This window comes from Salmo salar, chromosome ssa10, assembly GCF_905237065.1.
Source record: "Salmo salar chromosome ssa10, Ssal_v3.1, whole genome shotgun sequence".
NCBI classification, from domain to species: domain Eukaryota; kingdom Metazoa; phylum Chordata; class Actinopteri; order Salmoniformes; family Salmonidae; genus Salmo; species Salmo salar.
This window is the reverse complement of record NC_059451.1, coordinates 125655436-125678615: the sequence shown is the minus strand read 5'-3', so window position 1 is coordinate 125678615 and position 23180 is coordinate 125655436. Positions and strand designations below refer to the sequence as shown.

The window sequence follows — 23180 nt, the reverse complement described above, 5'->3', positions numbered from 1 at the left end:
ATGTGTGTGTTTTCTATACCCGTTCGCTCCTCTCCCTGTAGGCTTTACAGACGCTCCCCACCCCTTGGCTGCAACCCTTCTAATGTAGTGTACCCTGCACGCACAACCCAGGTGGAATTCCTGGTGTCTGGCAGCTTTTGGAACTGCCGATCTGTGGTCAAGACCTCCAAGTTCATCACAGCCTATGCTGCCCTTCAGTCACTTAACCCGTTGGGGCTAGGGGGCAGTATTTGCACGGCCGGATAAAAAATGTACCCGATTTTAACTGGTTACTACTCTTACCCAGAAATGAGAATATGCATATAATTAGTATATTTTGATAGAAAACACTCTAAAGTTTCTAAAACTGTTTGAATGGTGTCTGTGAGTATAACAGAACTCATATGGCAGGCCAAAACCTGAGAAGATTCCATACAGGAAGTGCCCTCTCTGACCATTTGTTGTCCTTCTGTTGCATCTTTATCGAAAATACAGCATCTGTGCTGTAACGTGACATTTTCTAAGGCTTCCATTGGCTCTCTAAAGCTGCCAGAAAGTGGAATGGGGTGTCTGCTGTCTCTGGGCAAAGAACAGCAGCAAAGTTTGTGAGTGGTCAGCCTGGGGACAGTGAGACTGAGATGCGCGTTCACGAGACTACTCCATTTTTTTCTTTCAGCCTTTGAATGAATACAACACTGCCCGGTTGGAATATTATCGCTATTTTAAAAAAAAAATTGCATAAAATTGATTTTAAACAGCATTTGACATGCTTCGAAGTACGGTAAAGGATTATTTTGAAAATTTTATTCACGGAATGTGCTCGCGCTTCACCCTTCGGATAGTGACCTGAACGCATGAACAAAACAGAGCTATTTGAATATAACTATTGATTATTTGGAACCAAAACAACATTTGTTGTTGAAGTAGAAGTCCTGGGAGTGCATTCTGACGAAGAACAGCAAAGGTAATCCAATTTTTCTAATAGTAATTCTGAGTTTAGTGAGCCCCAAACTTGGTGGGTGTCAAAATAGCTAGCCGTGATGGCCGAGCTATGTACTCAGAATATTGCAAAATGTGCTTTCACCGAAAAGCTATTTTAAAATCTCACACCGCGATTGCATAAAGGAGTTCTGTATCTATAATTCTTAAAATAATTGTTATGTATTTTGTCAACGTTTATCATGAGTAATTTAGTAAATTCACCAGAAGTTTTCGGTGGGTATGCTAGTTCTGAACATCACATGCTAATGTAAAAAGCTGGTTTTTGATATAAATATGAACTTGATTGAACAAAACATGCATGTATTGTTTAACATAATGTCCTAGGAGTGTCATCTGATGAAGATCATCAAAGGTTAGTGCTGCATTTAGCTGTGGTTTTGGTTTTTGTGACATATATGCTTGCTTTGAAAATGGCTGTGTGATTATTTTTGGCAGGGTACTCTACTGACAACATCTATCTCTGACTCTACTGATACTGTACTTTCTAAGCATGTGAAATGTGGTTGTCCCACCTAGCTATCTTAAGATGAATTCACTAACTTTTAGTTGCTCTGGATAAGAGTGTCTCCTAAAAGACTAAAATGTTAGATGTGTGTGTACCAGATGCTGTTGTGGTCAGCGTAGACGTCGTTGGGTTGGTACAGCTGTCCGTCATGCAGGCAGGAGCAGAGGTCAGGTGTCACACACGCCCCCGTTTCACTAAGGTATTGGCCGGGGGGGCAGAAGCATCCCTCCTCACACCCTTCCTCCCCACCGCATCCAGGCTCCACCCCCGACAGAGAACGACATGATCGCTCACACACACTGCCACATGTCTTGTACAGCTGGCCCACTGGACAATGCATGGCTGTAGCACGCACACACACACAGACATAGAGAGAAAGAGTTATGAATGATACAGCCAACAACTCAGATGAAGAATAGGTGTTCCCAATGGTCTGTGCTGGGCCCTCCATTCTTTATGTAAAGAAGCTGGTTCTTCTGTGATGGTATGTGTGTGTGTTACCACAGCGTTCAGGTGTCCTCCAGGTCAGCAGAACTCCCCTAGAAGAGCAGGCAGCAGCGTAGGAGGCCAGAGCGGAACACAGACATTTCTCTCCGTCAGAACACACGCACACGTCGTAACGACAGAACCGCAGGAAGGGGAGGGGATTCACAAGGAAGTGACATGCTCCAAACACCTCTGACATCATCACTCCACATGCCTCCTCTGCAAAACGCACTACAGGTAGAGAAAGGATACATACTGAACTAAACTGAAAGACTACAGGGAGACAGAAGAGACACCCTGAACTAAACTACAGGAAGAGAGAAGAGACACCCTGAACTAAACTACAGGGAGAGAGATGAGACACCCTGAACTAAACTACAGGGAGAGAGATGAGACACACTGAACTAAACTACAGGGAGAGAGGAGACACACTGAACTAAACTACAGGGAGAGAGGAGACACCCTGAACTAAACTACAGGGAGAGAGGAGACACACTGAACTAAACTACAGGGAGAGAGGAGACACACTGAACTAAACTACAGGGAAAGAGAGGAGACACTGAAATAAACTACAGGGAGAGAGAAGAGACACCCTGAACTAAACTACAGGGAGAGGGAGGAGAAATAATGAACTAAACTACAGGGAAAGAGAGGCGTAAACCTGAACTAAATTACAGGGTATTAGAAGAGACACTAAACTAAACTACATTGAGAGTGGAGACACTGAACTAAACTACAGGAAGAGAGAAGAGACACCCTGAACTAAACTACAGGGAGAGAAAGGAGACACACTGAACTAAACTACAGGGAGAGAGGAGACACACTGAACTAAACTACAGGGAGAGAGGAGACACACTGAACTTAACTACAGGGAGAGAGGGGAGACACTGAACTAAACTACAGGGAGAGAGAAGACACACTGAACTAAACTACAGGGAGAGAGGAGACACACTGAACTAAACTACAGGGAGAGAGGAGACACACTGAACTTAACTGTTACACATTGTTTGTGTGTTTGTGTGTGTGTGTGTGTGTGTGTGTGTGTGTGTGTGTGTGTGTGTGTGTGTGTGTGTGTGTGTGTGTGTGTGTGTGTGTGTGTGTGTGTGTGTGTGTGTGTGTGTGTGTGTGTGTGTGTGTGAGTGTACCTCTCTTGGGGTTGAGGGAGCAGGGATCAGTATCCTGTTGATGGGTGGAGTCACAGTCTCCGTTGATCCTCCATGATTGGCCAAATGCCTGTGGCCCCGTCTCCACTAGTCCGGCAGCAGACAGGAAGTCATCACCTTGGTTACCGTTGTAGTTGCCACAGAGACCGCAGGTATGTCCAGCCCATACAGGCCCCAACTGGAGGGCGGTACCATGGTTACCAAGGTTACAGTAGTTACTAAGGTTAATAAGGTTACACACACACACCAAACATGCTACAAATAATAAGCCCTACCCCCTCACCTTCAGCAGCACACGTCCCCGCCCATCCCAGTCCAGACGAAGGTTGTCTCCAAAGAGAACACGCGCTCCAGACTGCACTGTCTTCTGGACACGCAAATTACCTTCACACATATATTACACATTAACTCTCTATCATTTGCTTGTGTGCGAGTGTGTGAGTATTTAAAATATCTACATATATATTTTTAAATATGTAAAAAATAAAAAATAAATACAAAGTAACATACAAATAACGAGACTATATACAGGGGGTAAAGGTCAATGTGCAGCGGTACAGGTTATTCGAGGTAATTTGTACATGTAGGTAGGGGTAAAGTGACAATGCATGATAATAAACAACGAGTAGCAGCAGGCTTCGGGGTAGATTTTGGCGCTCTGGTACCGCTTACCCTGCAGTAGCAGACAGAACATTCTATGACTTGGGTGGCTTGAGGCTTTGACAATTATTTTGGCCTTCCTCTTACACCACCTAGTATATAGGTCCTGGATGTCAGGAAGCTTGGCCCCAGTGATATACTGGACCGTAGCCTCTACCCTCTGTAGTGGCTAATGACCCTCGGCACCAGGCGGTGATGCAACTGGTCAGGATGCTCTCGATTGTGCAGCTGCAGAACTTTTTGAGGATCTGGGGACCCGTGCCAAATCTTTTCAGTCTCCTGAGGGGTAAAAGGTGTTGTCGTGCCCTCTTCACGACCGCCTTGGTGTTCGGACATGAAAGTTGACCTGCTCCACTACAGCTCCGTTGATGTGGGGGCTGTAGGGTCAGGGTAAATGGGGGCCTGTTCAGCCAGCCTATTCCTGTAGTCCACGATCAGCTCCGTTGTCTTGCTCATATTGAGGGAGAGGTTGTTGTCCTGGCACCACACTGCCAGGTCTCTGACCTCCTCCCTATAGGCTGTCTCATTGTTGTCGGTGATCAGGCCTACCACTGTTGTGTCATCAGCAAACTTAATGATAGAGTTTGAGTCGTGCTTGGCCACGCTTTCGTGGGTGAACAGAGAGTACAGGAGGGGACTAAGCACGCAGTCCTGAGGGGCCCCAGTGTTGAGGATCAGCGTGGCAGATGTATTGTTGCCTACCCTTACCACCTGGGGTCGGCCCGTCAGGAAGTCCAGGATCCAGTTGCAGGTGTTTAGTCTTAGTGATGAGATATGTGGGCACTATGGTGTTGAACACTGGGCTGTAGTCAATGAATAGCATTCTGACATAGGTGTTCCTTTTGTCCAGGTGGGAAAGGGCAGTGTGGAGTGCGATTGAGATTGCGTCACCTGTGGATCTGTTGGGGTGGTATGCGAATTGGAGTGGGTCTAGGGTTTCCAGGATGATGGTGTTGATGTGAACCATGACCAGCTGTTCAAAGCACTTCATGGCTACCGACACAAGTGCTATGGGGCGGTCAACATTTAGGCAGGTTACCTTTGCTTCCTTGGGCACAGGGACTATGACAGTCTACTTGAAACGTGTGTATTACAGACTCGGTCAGGGAGAAGTTGAAAATGTCAGTTCAGTAACTTGCCAGTTGGTTTGTGCATGCTTTGAGTACACGTCCTGGCAATCCGTCTGGCCCCCCGGATTTGTGAATGTTGACCTGTTTAAATGTCTTGATCACATCTTCTACTGAGAGTGTGATCACACAGTCGTCCGGTGGTGTAGCTGGGGCTCTCATACATGCATTTAGCTCGTCTGGTAGGCTCGTGTCACTGGGCAGCTCGTGGCTGGGTTTCCCTTTGTCATCTGTAATAGTTTGCGAGCCCTGCCACATCTGTTGAGCGTCAGAGCCGGTGTAGTAGGATACAATCTTAGTCCTGTATTGACACTTTGCCTGTTTGATGGTTCGTCTGAGGGCGTAGCAGTATTTATTATAAGCGTCCGGATTAGTGTCCCGCTCCTTGAAAGTGGCAGCTCTAGCCTTCAGCTCAGTGTTTCTGTTGCTTGTAATCTATGGCTTCTGGTTGGGGTATGTACGTACGGTCACTGTGTGTGGTCACGATGTCATCGATGCACTTATTGATGAAGCCGGTGACTGATGTGGTGTACTCCTCAATTCCATTTGATGAATCCCGGGACATTTTCCAGTCTGTGCAGCGAAACAGTCCTGTAGTTTAGCATCCGCGTCATCTGACCACTTCCATATTGAGAGAGTCACTGGTACTTCCTGCTTTAGTTTTCGCAGGAATCAGAAGTATATAACTATGGTCAGATTTGCCAAATGGAGGGCGGGGAGAGCTTTGTATGCGTCTCTGTATGTCGAGTAAAGGTGATCAAGAGTTTGTTTCCCCTTGTTGCACATGCCACATGCTGGTAGAAATTAGGTAAAATTTGCATTTCAGTTTGCCTGCATTAAAGTCCCCGGCCACTAGGAGCGATGCTTCTGTGTGTGTGTGTGAGTGTGTGTACCATGATTGAGAGGTGTCTGTATGTCCATGTTGTTGACAGAGACCACTCCTCCATGCTTCAGCTTCACTGTCATCCCCTCCAGTGGTGGCAGACTGAGGGTTACTGAGCGCGTGCAGACCGCATCCTGCTCATCTGCACACTGAAATATACAGAGCCACAATGGAGGACAGAAACACACTGAAACATAATGGAGGACTGGGACACGGAAGTACACAGAGCAGCTATGGCCAGCAGAGTGATACAGCACACTGAAAAAAAGAGTGCTACAATGATGGACTGATACAACATGAAACGTAATGGAGGACATAGTTGAGTCATAATAGAGAATATGATCCAAAATGGAGGACATAGTTGAGTTATAATAGAGAATATGATCCATAATGGAGGACATAGTTGAGTTATAATAGAGAATATGATCCATAATGGAGGACATAGTTGAGTTATAATAGAGAATATGATCCATAATGGAGGACATAGTTGAGTTATAATAGAGAATATGATCCATAATGGAGGACATAGTTGTGTTATAATAGAGAATATGATCCATAATGGAGGACATAGTTGAGTTATAATAGAGAATAAGATCCAAAATGGAGGACATAGTTGAGTTATAATAGAGAATATGATCCATAATGGAGGACATAGTTGAGTTATAATAGAGAATAAGATCCAAAATGGAGGATATACGGTACCAGTCCAAAGCTTGGACACACCAACTGATTCCAGGGTTTTTCATAATTTTTACTATTTTCTACACTGTATAATAATAGTGAAGACATCAAATCTATGAAATAGCACATATGGAATCATGTAGTACCCAAAAAAGTGTTAAACAAATATAAAATACAAAATATATTTTATATTTGAGTTTCATCAAAGTAGCCACCCTTTGCCTTGATGACATCTTTTCACACTCTTGGCATTCTCTCAACATTCTCTCTCTAACCCTAACCCTTCTTAAAAGTGAATTAGTGGAATTGATTTCCTTTTTAATATCTTTGAGCTATTCATTTGTGTTGTGAGGTAGGGGTGGTATACAGAAGATAGCCCTATTTGGTTAACTTCATTGGGATAGGGGGCAGTATTTTCACATCCGGATGAAAAGTGTGCCCAAAGTAAACTGCCTGTTTCTCAGGTCCAGAAGCTAGGATATACATATAATTGGTAGATTTAGATAGAAAACACTCAAAAGTTTCTAAAATGGTTAAAACTATGTCTGTGAGTATAACATAACTTATTTGGCAGGCAAAACTCCAAGGACAAACCATCCATGAAAAAAAAATGGGGTCACTGTGTTTTCAATTCATTTTCTATGGGAAACTATATTTTTGAGGAACCTGGTTGCAGTTCCTATGGCTTCCACTAGATGTCAACAGTCTTTAGAAATTGGTTGATGTTTTTCTTTTGAGAAATGAAGAAGTAGGGCTGTTCATTGTGAGTGTCAAGCCAAGTGGACTCTTCTGTGTGGCGCGTGTGAAGTGGAGTTCGCTCCACGTTGTTTTCATCCGCTATTGAACACAGTATATTCCATCTTAAATTGTATCTATTATTTACGTGTTAGGATATCTAAGGTTGGATTAGGAAAGTTGTTTGAAATGTTTGGACCAAGTTTACAGGTAACTTATTAGATACTTTGTAGTCATGTTGGGCGAGTTGGAACCGGTGCATTTCTGAATCAAACGCGCCAAATAAATTGACATTTTGGGGATATAAAGAAGGAATTTATCGAACAAAAGGACCATTTGTGATGTTTCTGGGACATTTTGGAGTGCCAACAGAAGAAGATCTTCAAAGGTAAGGCATGAATTATATCGTTATTTCTGACTTTTGTGTTGCACCTTCCTGGTTGAAATATGTTTTTCATGTGTTGGTAAGCGGGGTGCAGTCCTCAGATAATCGCATGGTTTGCTTTTGCCGTAAAGCCTTTTTGAAATCTGACATGGCGGCTGGATTAACAACAAGTTAAGCTTCATTTTGATGTATTGCACTTGTGATTTTATGAAAGTTAAATATTTATAGTAATGTAATTTGAATTTGGCGCTCTGCAATTTCACCGGATGTTGTCGAGGTGGGACGCTAGCGTCCTACTGATCCGAAAGAAGTTAAAGACCAAGTCCATATTATGGCAAGAACATCTCAAATAAGCAAAGAGAAATGATAGACCGTCATTGCTTTATGACATGAAGGTCAGTCATTCCAGAGAATGTAAAGAACTTTATTCAAATGCAGTTGCAAAATCCATCAAGAACTATGATGAAACTTGCTCTCATGAGGACCAACACAGGAAAGGAAGTTCCAGAGTTACCTCTGCTGCAGAGGATCAGTTCATTTGAGTTACCAGCCTCAGAAATTGCAGCCAAAATAAACGCTTCACAGAGTTCAAGTAACAGACACATCTCAACATCAACTGTTCAGAGGAATAAGGTGGCATGGTCGAATTGCTGCAAAGAAACCAGCAACGGTTCAGGGAAGTCAGGAACCAATATACACAGTCAGTCAGGAAAGCAAAGGCTAGCTTTTTCAAGCAGAAATTTGCATCCTGTAGCTCTAACTCCAAAAAGTTTTGGGACACAGTAAAGTCCATGGAGAACAAGAGCACCTCCTCCCAGCTGCCCACTGCACTGAGTCTAGGTAACATGGTCACCACCAATAAATCCATGATAATCGAACATTTCAATAAGCATTTCTCAATGGCTGGCCATGCCTTCCTCCTGGCTACTCCAACCCCGGCCAACCGCTCTTCCTCCTCCCACAGCTACTCGCCCAAGCCTCCCCAGCTTCTCCTTCACCCAAATCCAGATAGCAGATGTTCTGAAAGAGCTGCAAAACCTGGACCCGTACAAATCAGCTGGGCTAGACAATCTGGACCCTCTCTTTCTAAAACTATCTGTCGCCATTGTTGCAACCCCTATTACAAGCCTGTTCAACCTTTCTTTCGTATCGTCCGAGATCCCTAAAGATTGGAAAGCTGCCGCGGTCATCCCCCTCTTCAAAAGGGGTGACACCCTAGACCCAAACTGTTACAGACCTATTTCCATCCTGCCCTGCCTATCTAAAGTCTTCGAAAGCCAAGTTAATAAACAGATCACTGACCATTTCGAATCCCACCGTACCTTTTCCGCTGTGCAATCCGGTTTCCGAGCTGGTCACGGGTGCACCTCAGCCACACTCAAGGTACTAAACGATATCATAACCGCAATCGATAAAAGACAGTACTGTGCAGCCGTCTTCATCGACCTGGCTTTCGACTCTGTCAATCACCGTATTCTTATCGGCAGACTCAATATCCTTGGTTTTTCTAAAGACTGCCTCTCCTGGTTCACCTTTGCAGACAGAGTTCAGTGTGTCAAATCGGAGGGCATGTTGTCCGGACCTCTGGCAGTCTCTATGGGGGTACCACAGGGTTCAATTCTCGGGCCGACTCTTTTCTCTGTTTCTATCAATGATGTCGCTCTTGCTGCGGGCGATTCCCTGATCCAGCTCTACGCAGACGACACCATTCTGTATACTTCTGGCCCTTCCTTGGACACAGTGCTAACTAACCTCCAAACGAGCTTCAATGCCATACAACACTCCTTCCATGGCCTCCAACTGCTCTTAAACACTAGTAAAACCAAATGCATGCTTTTCAACCGTTCGCTACCCGCCTGCACCCGCCCGCCCGACTAGCATCACCACGCTGGACAGTTCCAACCTAGAATATGGGGACAACTATAAATACCTAGATGTCTGGTTAGACTGTAAACTCTCCTTCCAGACTCATATTAAACATCTCCAATCCAAAATGAAATCTAGAATCGGCTTTCTATTTCGCAACAAAGCCTCCTTCACTCACGCCGCCAAATTTACCCTAGTAAAACTGACTATCCTACTGATCCTCGACTTCGGCAATGTCATCTACAAAATAGCTTCCAATACTCTACACAGCAAACTGGATGCAGTCTATCACAGTGCCATCCGTTTTGTTACCAAATCACCTTGTGCCACCCACCACTGCGACCTTTATTCTCTAGTCGGCTGGCCTTCGCTACATATTCGGCGCCAAACCCACTGGCTCCAGGTCATCTATAAGTCTATGCTAGGTAAAGCTCCACCTTATCTCAGTTCACTGGTCACGATAACAACACCCACCCGTAGCACACGTTCCAGCAGGTATATCTCTCTGATCATCCCCAAAACCAACACCTCATTTGGCCGCCTTTCCTTCCAGTTCTCTGCTGCCAGTAACTGGAATGAATTGCAAAAATCACTGAAGTTGGAGACTTTTATTTCCCTCACCAACTTTAAACTGTTAGGGCTAGGGGGCAGTATTGACACAGCTGGATAAAAAACGTACCCGATTTAATCTGGTTACTACTCCTGCCCAGTAACTAGAATATGCATATAATTATTGGCTTTGGATAGAAAACACTCCAAAGTTTCTAAAACTGTTTGAATGGTGTCTGAGTATAACAGAACTCAAATGGCAGGTCAAAACCTGAGAAGATTCTGTACAGGAAGTACCCTGTCTGACCATTTCTTGGCCTTCTTTGCCATCTCTATCCATTACAAAGGATCTCTGCTGTTACGTGACACTTCCTACGGCTCACATGGGCTCTCAGAAGGCGGCAAAAAGCTGAATCGTGGCTTTGCAGGCTCTGGCTGAAAAAAAGTAGCGCGTTTGGGTAGTGGCTGGTTACAGTACTGTGAGACTCAGGCGCGTGCCCGCGTCGACCGAATGCTTTGTTTTCTTTCCCCTGTTTACCTAAACGGAGATTCCCCGTCGGAATATTATCTCTTTTTTACGAGAAAAATGGCGTAAAAATTGATTTTAAACAGCGGTTGACATGCTTCGAAGTACGGTAATGGAATATTTAGAATTTTTTTGTCACGAATTGCGCCATGCTCGTAACCCTGATTTACCATTTCGGATAGTGTCTGGAACGCACGAACAAAACGCCGCTATTTGGATATAACGATGGATTATTTTGGACCAAACCAACATTTGTTATTGAAGTAGCAGTCCTGGGAGTGCATTCTGACGAAGACAACAAAGGTAATCAAACTTTTGTAATAGTAAATCTGACTTTGGTCAGGGCTAAACTTGGTGGGTGTCTAAATGGCTAGCCGTGATGGCTGGGCTATCTACTGAGAATATTGCAAAATGTGCTTTCACGCGAAAAGCTATTTTAAAATCGGACACCTCGATTGCACAAAGGAGTTCTGTATCTATAATTCTTAAAATAATTGTTCTGCTTTTTGTGAACGTTTAATTTAGTAAATTGTTAGTAAATTCCCCGGAAGTTTGCGGGGGGTATGCTAGTTCTGAACGTCACATGCTAATGTAAAAAGCTGGTTTTTGATATAAATATGAACTTGATTGAACAAAACATGCATGTATTGTATAACATAATGTCCTAGGATTGTCATCTGATGAAGATCATCAAAGGTTAGTGCTGCATTTAGCTGTCTTCTGGGTTTTTGTGACATTATATGCTAGCTTGAAAAATGGGTGTCTGATTATTTCTGGCTGGGTACTCTGCTGACATAATCTAATGTTTTGCTTTCGTTGTAAAGCCTTTTTGAAATCGGACAGTGTGGTTAGATTAACGAGAGTCTTGTCTTTAAAATGCTGTAAAATATTCATATGTTTGAGAAATTGAAGTAATAGCATTTCTAAGGTATTTGAAAATCGCGCCACGGGATTCAACTGGCTGTTGCGTAGGTGGGACAAATTCGTCCCGCCTAGCCCAGAGAGGTTAAACATCAGCTATCTGAGTTGCTAACCGATCGCCGCTGCTGTACATAGTCCATCTGTAATTTGCCCACCCAATCTACCTACCTCATCCCCATATTGTTTTTATTTTATTTACTTTTCTGCTCTTTTGCACAACAGTATCTGTACTTGCACATCATCATATGCTCATTTATCACTCCAGTGTTAATCTGCTAAATTGTATATATTCGCTCCTATGGCCTATTTATTGCCTTACCTCCTCATGCCTTTTGCACACACTGTATATAGACCTTCTTTTTTTTCTACTGTGTCATTGACTTGTTTATTGTGTTATTGGCTTGTTTATTGTTTACTCCATGTGTAACTCTGTGTTGTTGTCTGTGTCACACTGCTTTGCTTTATCTTGGCCAGGTCGCAGTTGTAAATGAGAACTTGTTCTCAACTAGCCTACCTGGTTAAATAAAGGTGAAATAAAAAAATTAAAAAGACATTACCATACTATCACCGGATCTTAGAATGCGCCAATGTTTGAACGGTTCCCTTAATTTGTTCAGAGCACTTTGAATTACATTTACATTTACATTTACGTCATTTAGCAGACACTCTTATCCAGAGCGACTTACAAATTGGTGGATTCACCTTATGATATCCAGTGGAACAACCACTTATAGCGGGTCATGTCATGTCTCATCTTGTTTTCAATTTTCTCAATGGCAGTATTAATCTGACCATTTTTGTACCCCCTCTCCTTGAACTTGTTCTCAACTAGCCTACCTGGTTAAATAAAGGTGAAATAAAAAAATATACCTAAAGGACACCAATAAGATGAAGAGACTTGCTTGGGCCAACAAACACAAGCAATGGACATTAGACCGGTGGAAATCTGTCCGGATGATCTCTGCATGTGTGGTTTCCACCGTGAAGCATGGAGGAGGATTCTGATGGTGTGGGGGTGCTTGGCTGGTGACACTGTCAGGGATTTATTTAGAATTCAAGGCACTCTTAAACAGCATGGCTACCACAGCATTCTGCAGCAATACGCCATCCCATCTTGTTTGCGCTTAGTGGGACTATCATTTGTTTTTCAACAGGACAATGACCCAATACACCTCCAGGCTGTTTAGGGGCTATTTGAATAAGAAGGATAGTGATGGAGTGCTGCATCAGATGACATGTCCTCCACAATCACCCGACCTCAACCCAATTGAGATGGTTTGGGATGAGTTGGACTGCAGAGTGAAGGAAAAGCAGCCATCAAGTGCTCAGTATATGTGGGAACTCCTTCAAGATGGTTGGAAAAGCATTCCAGGTGAAGCTGGTTGAGAGAATGCCAAGAGTGTGCAAAGCTATCATCAAGGCAAAGGGTGGCTGCTTTGAAGAATCTAAACTATAATATATTTTGATTTGTTTAACCTGTTATGGCTAGGGGCAGTATTTTCACGGCTGGATAAAAAACGTACCCGATTTAATCTCATTATTACTCCTGCCCAGAAACTAGAATATGCATATAATTATTAGCCTTGGATAGAAAACCCTCCAAAGTTTCTAAAACTGTTTGAATGGTGTCTGTGTGTATAACAGAACTCATTTGGCAGGCCAAAACCTGAGAAGATTCTGTACAGGAAGTACCCTGTCTGACCATTTCTTGGCCCTCTTTATCATCTCTATCCATTACAAAGGATCTCTGCTGTTACGTGACACTTCCCACGGCTCCAATGGGCTCTCAGAGCCCGGGAAAAAGCTGAATGACGTAATTCAAAGCCCTGGCTGAAACACATTATCGCGTTTGTCAAGTGGCCGATCAGGGGACAGTGGACTTAGGCGCGTGCACTGGCCGCCCCCGTCTTTCTGTTTTTCCCTCTATTTACCGAAACTCAGATTCCCGGTCGGAATATTATCGCTTTTTTACGAGAAAAATTGCATAAAAATTGATTTTAAACAGCGGTTGACATGCTTCGAAGTACGGTACTGAAATATTTAGAAATCTTTTGTCACGAAATGCGCCATGCGAGCGACCCTTATTTACCATTCGGATAGTGTCTGGAACGCACGAACAAAACGCCGCTATTTGGATATAACGATGGATTATTTTGGACCAAACCAACATTTGTTATTGAAGTAGCAGTCCTGGGAGTGCATTCTGACGAAGACAACAAAGGTAATGAAACTTTTGTAATAGTAAATATGACTTTGGTCAGGGCTAAACTTGGTCGGTGTCTAAATAGCTAGCCGTGATGGCTGGGCTATCTACTGAGAATATTGTAAAATGTGCTTTCACCGAAAAGCTATTTTAAAATCGGACATATCGAGTGCATAGAGGAGTTCTGTATCTATAATTCTTAAAACAATTGTTATGCTTTTTGTGAACGTTTATCGTGAGTAATTTAGTAAATTCACCGGAGGTTTGCGGGGGGTATGCTAGTTCTGAACGTCACATGTTAATGTGAAAAAGCTGGTTTTTGATATAAATATGAACTTGATTGAACAAAACATGCATGTATTGTATAACATAATGTCCTAGGGTTGTCATCTGATGAAGATTATCAAAGGTTAGTGCTGCATTTAGCTGTGGTTTTGTTTTTTGTGACATTATATGCTAGCTTGAAAAATGGGTAGTCTGATTATTTCTGGCTAGGTACTCTGCTGACATAATCTAATGTTTTGCTTTCGCTGTAAAGCCTTTTTGAAAGCGGACAGTGTGGTTAGATTAACAAGAGTCTTGTCTTTAAAATGCTGTAAAATAGTCATATGTTTGAAAAATGGAAGTTTTCGGATTTTAGAGGAATTTGTATTTCGCGCCACGCCCATCATTGGATATTGGAGCAGGTGTTCCGCTAGCGGAACGTCTAGATGTAAGAGGTTAACAGTTTTTTGGTTACTACATGATTCCATATGTGTTATTTCATAGTTTTGATGTCTAGAAAGAAAAATCCTGGAATGAGTAGGTGTGTCCAAACCTATGACGGGTACAGTATTTTAAACGACCCCATTTTCATAAATTTGATGATATAAGCTTGAAGCCCATTTAAAAACAGTAGGTGACTTGCAGCAGGATGTTTATATGGGATGGAAGTGTCTTACCTGAACAGTTTCTATGATGACAGAGAAGTGGTTGTCAGTGCAGTCTCTAGCCAGCAGGTACTGACAGTGGCCAGAGAAGGTAAAGAACTTGTTGTCAAACGTCTTGAAGTGAGACTGGCCCGTCACTAAGCACTCCCCTGCAAAAGAACACATAACACAGCACTGAGGGAGTGTCTGTGAGTGAGGGTCTGTTTGTGTGAGTGAGGGTGTGTTTGTGTGAGTGAGGGTCAGTTTGTGTGAGTGAGGGTGTGTTTGTGTGAGTGAGGGTGTGTTTGTGTGAGTGAGGGACAGTTTGTGTGAGTGAGGGTGTGTTTGTGTGAGTGAGGGTGTGTTTGTGTGAGTGAGGGACAGTTTGTGTGAGTGAGGGTGTGTTTGTGTGAGTGAGGGTGTGTTTGTGTGAGTGAGGGTGTGTTTGTGTGAGTGAGGGTGTGTTTGTGTGGGTGAGGGTCAGTTTGTGTGAGTGAGGGTGTGTTTGTGTGAGTGTGTATGTTTGTGTGAGTGAGGGTGTGTTTGTGTGAGTGAGGGTGTGTTTGTGTGAGTGAGGGTGTGTTTGTGTGAGTGAGGGTGTGTTTGTGTGAGTGAGGATGTGTTTGTGTGAGTGAGGGTGAGTTTGTGTGAGTGAGGGTGAGTTTGTGTGAGTGAGGGTGTGTTTGTGTGAGTGTGTATGTTTGTGTGAGTGAGGGTGTGTTTGTGTGAGTGAGGGTGTGTTTGTGTGAGTGAGGGTCTGTTTGTGTGAGTGAGGGTGTGTTTGTGTGAGTGAGGGTCAGTTTGTGTGAGTGAGGGTGTGTTTGTGTGAGTGAGGGTGTGTTTGTGTGAGTGAGGGACAGTTTGTGTGAGTGAGGGTGTGTTTGTGTGAGTGAGGGTGTGTTTGTGTGAGTGAGGGACAGTTTGTGTGAGTGAGGGTGTGTTTGTGTGAGTGAGGGTGTGTTTGTGTGGGTGAGGGTCAGTTTGTGTGAGTGAGGGTCAGTTTGTGTGAGTGAGGGTGTGTTTGTGTGAGTGTGTATGTTTGTGTGAGTGAGGGTCAGTTTGTGTGAGTGAGGGTGTGTTTGTGTGAGTGAGGGTGTGTTTGTGTGAGTGAGGGTCAGTTTGTGTGAGTGAGGGTGTGTTTGTGTGAGTGAGAATGTGTTTGTGTGAGTGAGGGTGAGTTTGTGTGAGTGAGGGTGAGTTTGTGTGAGTGAGGGTGTGTTTGTGTGAGTGTGTATGTTTGTGTGAGTGAGGGTCAGTTTGTGTGAGTGAGGGTGTGTTTGTGTGAGTGAGGGTCAGTTTGTGTGAGTGAGGGTGTGTTTGTGTGAGTGAGGGTGTGTTTGTGTGAGTGTGTATGTTTGTGTGAGTGAGGGTCTGTTTGTGTGAGTGAGGGTCTGTTTGTGTGAGTGAGGGTCTGTTTGTGTGAGTGAGGGTCTGTTTGTGTGAGTGAGGGTGTGTTTGTGTGAGTGAGGGTCAGTTTGTGTGAGTGAGGGTCAGTTTGTGTGAGTGAGGGTGTGTTTGTGTGAGTGAGGTTGTGTTTGTGTGAGTGAGGGTGTGTTTGTGTGAGTGAGGGTGTGTTTGTGTGAGTGAGGGTGTGTTTGTGTGAGTGAGGGTGTGTTTGTGTGAGTGAGGGTCTGTTTGTGTGAGTGAGGGTGTGTTTGTGTGAGTGAGGGTGTGTTTGTGTGAGTGAGGGTCAGTTTGTGTGAGTGAGAGTCTGTTTGTGTGAGTGAGGGTCAGTTTGTGTGAGTGAGGGTGTGTTTGTGTGAGTGAGGGTCTGTTTGTGTGAGTGAGGGTCTGTTTGTGTGAGTGAGGGTGTATTTGTGTGAGTGAGGGTGTGTTTGTGTGAGTGAGGGTGTGTTTGTGTGAGTGAGGGTGTGTTTGTGTGAGTGAGGGTGTGTTTGTGTGAGTGAGGGTGTGTTTTGTGTGAGTGAGGGTGTGTTTGTGTGAGTGTGTATGTTTGTGTGAGTGAGGGTCTGTTTGTGTGAGTGAGGGTCTGTTTGTGTGAGTGAGGGTCTGTTTGTGTGAGTGAGGGTCTGTTTGTGTGAGTGAGGGTGTGTTTGTGTGAGTGAGGGTCAGTTTGTGTGAGTGAGGGTCAGTTTGTGTGAGTGAGGGTGTGTTTGTGTGAGTGAGGTTGTGTTTGTGTGAGTGAGGGTGTGTTTGTGTGAGTGAGGGTGTGTTTGTGTGAGTGAGGGTGTGTTTGTGTGAGTGAGGGTGTGTTTGTGTGAGTGAGGGTCTGTTTGTGTGAGTGAGGGTGTGTTTGTGTGAGTGAGGGTGTGTTTGTGTGAGTGAGGGTGTGTTTGTGTGAGTGAGGGTCAGTTTGTGTGAGTGAGAGTCTGTTTGTGTGAGTGAGGGTCAGTTTGTGTGAGTGAGGGTGTGTTTGTGTGAGTGAGGGTCTGTTTGTGTGAGTGAGGGTCTGTTTGTGTGAGTGAGGGTCTGTTTGTGTGAGTGAGGGTGTATTTGTGTGAGTGAGGGTGTGTTTGTGTGAGTGAGGGTGTGTTTGTGTGAGTGAGGGTGTGTTTGTGTGAGTGAGGGTGTGTTTTGTGTGAGTGAGGGTGTGTTTGTGTGAGTGTGTATGTTTGTGTGAGTGAGGGTGTGTGATTGTGTGTTAGTGTGTGTGTGTAAGCGTGTATGTGTGTTTGTGTCTCACCAGGACAGCCTTGGTTGGTACACTCCCAGGAGCCGTGTCGACAGATGCTGGACACAGAAGAGAGGAGAGAAACAGCATGAACGAAGCCATGACTTAGAGAAAGACCCCCCTGTCCTGATAGCATCACAACTCTGTGTGTGTGTTTGTGTACCAGGTGTTGCAGTCCTGTGAGATGCTGGAGCCAGGAGGGAAGTGTTGACCCATGTGAATACAGGAACAGTGAGACACCTCCACACAGAGACCACCATCCAGCACCTTACCCACTGCCACAGAGAGAGAGTTAATCACCCACTGCCACAGAGAGAGAGAGTTAACACCTCACCCACTGACACAGAGAGTTAACACCTCACCCACTGACACAGAGAGAGAGTTAACACCTCACCCACTGACACAGAGAGAGAGTTAACACCTCACCCACTGACAAAGAGAGAGAGAGTTAACACCTCACCCACTGACACAGAGAGAGAGTTAACCTGTTAGGGCTAGGGGGCAGTATTGACACGGCTGGATAAAAAAACATACCCGATTTAATCTGGTTACCACTCCTACCCAGTAACTAGAATATGCATATACTTATTACATATGGATAGAAAACACCCTAAATTTTCTAAAACTGTTTGAATGGTGTCTGTGAGTATAACAGAACTCATTTGGCAGGCAAAACCCTGAGACATTTTCTGACAGGAAGTGGATACCTGATGTGTTGTATTACCTTTAAACCTATCCCATTGAAAAACACAGGGGCTGAGGAATATTTTGGCACTTCCTATTGCTTCCACTAGATGTCACCAGCCTTTACAAAGTGTTTTGAGTCTTCTGGAGGGAGATCTGACCGAACAAGAGCCATGGAACGATGATGGCCCATTAGACACCTGGCGCGCGAGTTCATGTTGGGTACCCTCGTTCCAATACGTTATAAAAGAGTATGCATTCGTCCACCTTGAATATTATTCATGTTCTGGTTAAAAAAGGCCCTAATGATTTATGCTATACAACGTTTGACATGTTTGAACGAACGTAAATATATTTTTTCCCCTCGTTCATGACGAGAAGTCCGGCTGGCTTAGATCATGTGCTAACAAGACGGAGATTTTTGGACATAAATGATGAGCTTTTTTGAACAAAACTACATTCGTTATGGACCTGTGATACCTGGAAGTGACATCTGATGAAGAGAATCAAAGGTAATGGATTATTTACATAGTATTTTCGTTTTTAGATCTCCCCAACATGACGTCTAGTCTGTATCGCAACGCGTATTTTTCTGGGCGCAGTGCTCAGATTATTGCAAAGTGTGATTTCCCAGTAAGGTTATTTTTAAATCTGGCAAGTTGATTGCGTTCAAGAGATGTAAATCTATAATTCTTTAAATGACAATATAATATTTTACCAATGTTTTCTAATTTTAATTATTTAATTTGTGACGCTGACTTGACTGCCGGTTATTGGAGGGAAAGGATTTCCTCAACATCAATGCCATAGTAAAACGCTGTTTTTGGATATAAATATGAACTTGATAGAACTAAAAATGCATGCATTGTCTAACATAATGTCCTAGGAGTGTCATCTGATGGAGATTGTAAAAGGTTAGTGCATCATTTTAGCTGGTTTTATGGTTTTGGTGACCCTGTCTTTGAATTGACAAAACATTACACACAACTCTTGTAAATGTACTGTCCTAACATACTCTAAATTTATGCTTTCGCCGTAAAACCTTTTTGAAATCGTAAAACGTGGTTAGATTAAGGAGATGTTTATCTTTCAAAGGGTGTAAAATAGTTGTATGTTTGAAAAATTTGAATTTTGACATTTATTTGGATTCAAATTTGCCGCTCTTGAAATGCACCTGCTGTTGATGGAGTGCACCACGGGTGGCACGCTAGCGTCCCACCTAGCCCATAGAGGTTAACACCTCACCCACTGCCACAGAGAGAGAGAGTTAATCACCCACTGCCACAGAGAGAGTTAACACCTCACCCACTGACACAGAGAGAGAGTTAATCACCCACTGCCACAGAGAGAGAGAGTTAACACCTCACCCACTGCCACAGAGAGAGAGTTAACACCTCACCCACTGACACAGAGAGAGAGAGAGAGTTAACACCTCACCCACTGACACAGAGAGAGAGAGTTAACACCTCACCCACTGACATAGAGAGAGAGAGTTAACACCTCACCCACTGCCACAGAGAGAGAGTTAACACCTCACCCACTGTCACAGAGAGAGAGAGAGAGTTAACACCTCACCCACTGTCACAGAGAGAGAGAGAGAGTTAACACCTCACCCACTGCCACAGAGAGAGAGTTAACACCTCACCCACTAACACACACACACACACACACACACACACACACACACACACACACACACACACACACACACACACACACACACACACACACACACACACACACACACACACACACACACACACACACACACACAGTTAGAGAGAGTACACACAGACATTAAATACTGTGTAGTGTCCTGTTCTTACCTGGGCAGCTGCAGCCGTCCACACATTCCTCCTTACAGACCTCCTGGATGTTGAGACTCTGACAGGTGGTGGAGCAAGACCTAGAACACTCACTGTAATGCATCCCTATTGGACACCTGGGGGCTACACACACACACGTGTTATTTTCTCCAGTTCCACGTTATTTACCTTGAGAAGTAGTGCACCAAACATCTTAGCTAGATTGATAATTGCACGGCTAAGAACTCCTCTGTAATAATGTCAAAATGAATTACAGATTTATTGATTTATCTTAGATACATTTTGACTTACAGTCAGGTCCATGAGTATTTGGACATTGACCAAGTTTTTATTATTTTAGCTGACTACCACAGCATGTTGGAGTTGAAATTAAATAATGAATATGAGCTGAAAGGGCAGACTTTCACATTTAATTTGAGGGTATTTACATCCACATCGGGTGAATGGTGTAGGAATTACAGTACTTTTTATACATGGTCCCCTCCTTTCTAAGGGACCAAAAGTAATTGGACAACTGTCTGCCCAGCTGTTCCATGGCCAGGGGTGTGTTATTCCCTCATTAGTTCATTTACAGGTAAGCAGATAAAAGGTCTAGACTTCACCTCAAGTGTAGCATTTGCATTTGGAATCTGTTGCTGTTAACCCTCAATATGAAGTCAAAGAGCTGTCACTGCCAGTGAAGCAAGCCATCATTAGGCTGAACAATCCAAACAAACCCATCAGAATGATGGCTAAAACATTAGGTGTGGCCAAATCGACTATTTGGTACATTGTTAAAACTCACTGGTGAGCTCCGGAACCCCAAAAGGCCCGGAAGACTACGGAAAACAACTGAGGTGGATGACAGAATAATTATTTCCCTGGTGAAGAAAACCCCCTTCACAACAGTTGACCAGATCAAGAACACCCTACAGGAAGTAGGATTATCTGTGTCAAAGTCAACAATCAAGAGAATAATTCACCAGAGTAAATACAGACGGTTTACCACAAGATGTAAACCATTGGTAAACCTCAAAAACAGGAAGACCAGATTAGAATTTGCCAAAAAACATCTAAAAAAGCCTGTACAGTTCTGGAACAACATCTTATGGACCGATGAGTCAAAGATCAACTTGTACCAGAATGATGGGAAAAGATGAGTATGGAACTGCTCATGATCCGAAGCATGCCACCTCATCTGTGAAGCATGGTGGAGGTAGTGTTACGGCATGGGCATGTATGGCTGCCAACGGAACTGGTTCCCGTGTATTTATTGATGACGTGACTGCTGACAAAAGCAGCAGGATGAAGTGTTTAGGGCTATATTATCTGTTCAGATTCAGCCAAATGCACAGTATGCTTCAAAACTCATTGGACGGCGCTTCACAGTGCAGATGGACAATGACCCGAAGCATACTGTGAAAGCAACCCACTACTTTTTGAAGGCAAAGAAGTAGAATGTGCTGCAATGGCCAAGTCAATCTCCTGACCTGAATCCAATTGAGCATGCATTTCACTTGCTGAAGGCAAAACTGAAGGCAAAAGCCCCTAGAACAACAGGAACAGAAGACAGCTGCGGTAAAGGCCTGGCAGAGCAACACCAGGGAAGAAACCCAGCATCTGGTGATGTTTATGGCACTTAAAAAATAACGTTTTTTTTCTTCTTCTTTTTAACCTTTATTTAACAAGGCAAGTCAGTTAAAAACAAATTCTTATTTTCAATGATGGGCTAGGAACAGTGGGTTAACGGCCTTGTTCAGGGGCAGAATGACAGATTTGTACCTTGTCAGCTCGGGGATTCAACCTAGCAACCTTTCGGTTACTAGTCCAACGCTCTAACCGCTAGGCTACCCTGCCACCACTTCAGGCAGTCATTGACTGCAAATGATTGAAACTCACAATTTATTTTATGATTATGTTAGTTTGTCCAATTACTTTTGAGCCCCTAAAATTGGGAGGCTATGTATAAAAAAAAATGTAATTCCTGCAGGGTTCATACAATAATTTTGACAAAACCCTAATATTAAAGATGAAAGTCTACATTTAAAACACATCTTGACTGTTTCCTTTCAAATCCAGTATGGTGGTGTACAGAGACAGAATGATGAAATCTATTGTGGGGCGTGTACAGAGACAGAATCATGCAAATTGTGTGCCTGTCCAAATACTTCTGGACCTGACTATATTTTGAGGAAGTGTTACTGCCTATGTTGTTGCTACAGTGTCTCAAGAAGGGCAGAAAATAACTGGAATATTGTTTTTGCCAGATACAGAATCCTCCTAAAGGTCTGAAGCCAGCTACAGTTAACTTCATATTAGTGTTCAGACTTACAACAGTAGGTTTACAAAACGTAAGTCCTCTGCACTGCAAACAGACACTCCCCTCCCCTCCCCTCCTTTCTCTCAGAGACTCACTGCATTGGCTCTCCTCCAACCAGCCGTGCAGCACTTGGCCATGGGCATGGCAGGTCCTGGCGAACTCCAATAGGACGTGGCAGTGGCAGTCTGGCCCCACCCCTAGCCCCTCCCCCTGGCCACAGTGACACGCCTCTTCCTCACAGAGAGACAGAAAGGCTTCTGGAGAGACCAGACTGGCACAGCGCAGGAAGACAGGAGAGGTACGCAGCACACTGCACCTGGATAACATCTAGAACACACACACAGCTAGCTCAAACAGCTGGCTCAAACAGCTGGCTCAAACAGCTGGCTCAAACAGCTGGCAACACACAGCTGGCACACACAGCTGGCTCACACAGCTGGCACACACAGCTGGCAACACACAGCTGGCGCACACAGCTGGCGCACACAGCTGGCACACACAGCTGGCACACACAGCTGGCACACACAGCTGACAACACACAGCTGGTGCACACAGCTGGCAACACACAGCTGGCTCAAACAGCTGGCACACACAGCTGGCTCAAACAGCTGGCGCACACAGCTGCCGCACACAGCTGGCGCACACAGCTGGCAACACACAGCTGGCTCACACAGCTGGCTCACACAGCTGGCTCAAACAGCTGGCACACACAGCTGCATTTCCTAAGGTTTTTCTTGAAATTAATCTTACTACTGGACTAAAGTACATGTCAATCAGAGGCTGTCTGTTGATAAAGGGTTAGGGTTAAGGTGAGGGTAAGGGTTAGGGTGAGGGTAAGGGTTAAGGTGAGGGTTAGGGTAAGGGTAAGGGTTAGGGTTAGGGTTAAGGTCTTGAAATGAATCTTACTACTGGACTAAAGTACATGTCAATCAGAGGCTGTCTGTTGATAGAATGGCTGTTGGTGAGTGGCGTGAAGGAGTACATTTGATTGGTCTAAAGATGCGAGCAGAGATCTCTCATCCGAGTGGAGAAGTGGACCTGAAACTTCAAATGAGGCCAAACAGAAAGGACAATAAGATGCATTTTACATCCGTTTACAAAACACAGCAAGATGTTTTCTCTTCTCTATGTTAATTCCACCTCTACACACCGTTAGCACA

General features: G+C 44.1%; 1 protein-coding gene across 1 annotated transcript in view; it reads right to left on the bottom strand.

The window, feature by feature from the left end:
• Positions 1-23180, bottom strand: part of vwf (von Willebrand factor) — a 168686-nt gene that overhangs the window by 140402 nt on the left and 5104 nt on the right. The window contains exons 7-16 of the mRNA XM_045688600.1: positions 22116-22347; positions 19722-19844; positions 17375-17486; positions 17224-17270; positions 14613-14749; positions 5816-5954; positions 3419-3519; positions 3118-3313; positions 1988-2203; positions 1582-1828 (exon numbers count right to left, since the gene is read on the bottom strand). Of these exons, the coding sequence (XP_045544556.1) occupies positions 1582-1828; positions 1988-2203; positions 3118-3313; positions 3419-3519; positions 5816-5954; positions 14613-14749; positions 17224-17270; positions 17375-17486; positions 19722-19844; positions 22116-22347 (1550 nt within the window). The remainder of the gene's footprint in view (positions 1-1581; positions 1829-1987; positions 2204-3117; positions 3314-3418; positions 3520-5815; positions 5955-14612; positions 14750-17223; positions 17271-17374; positions 17487-19721; positions 19845-22115; positions 22348-23180) is intronic.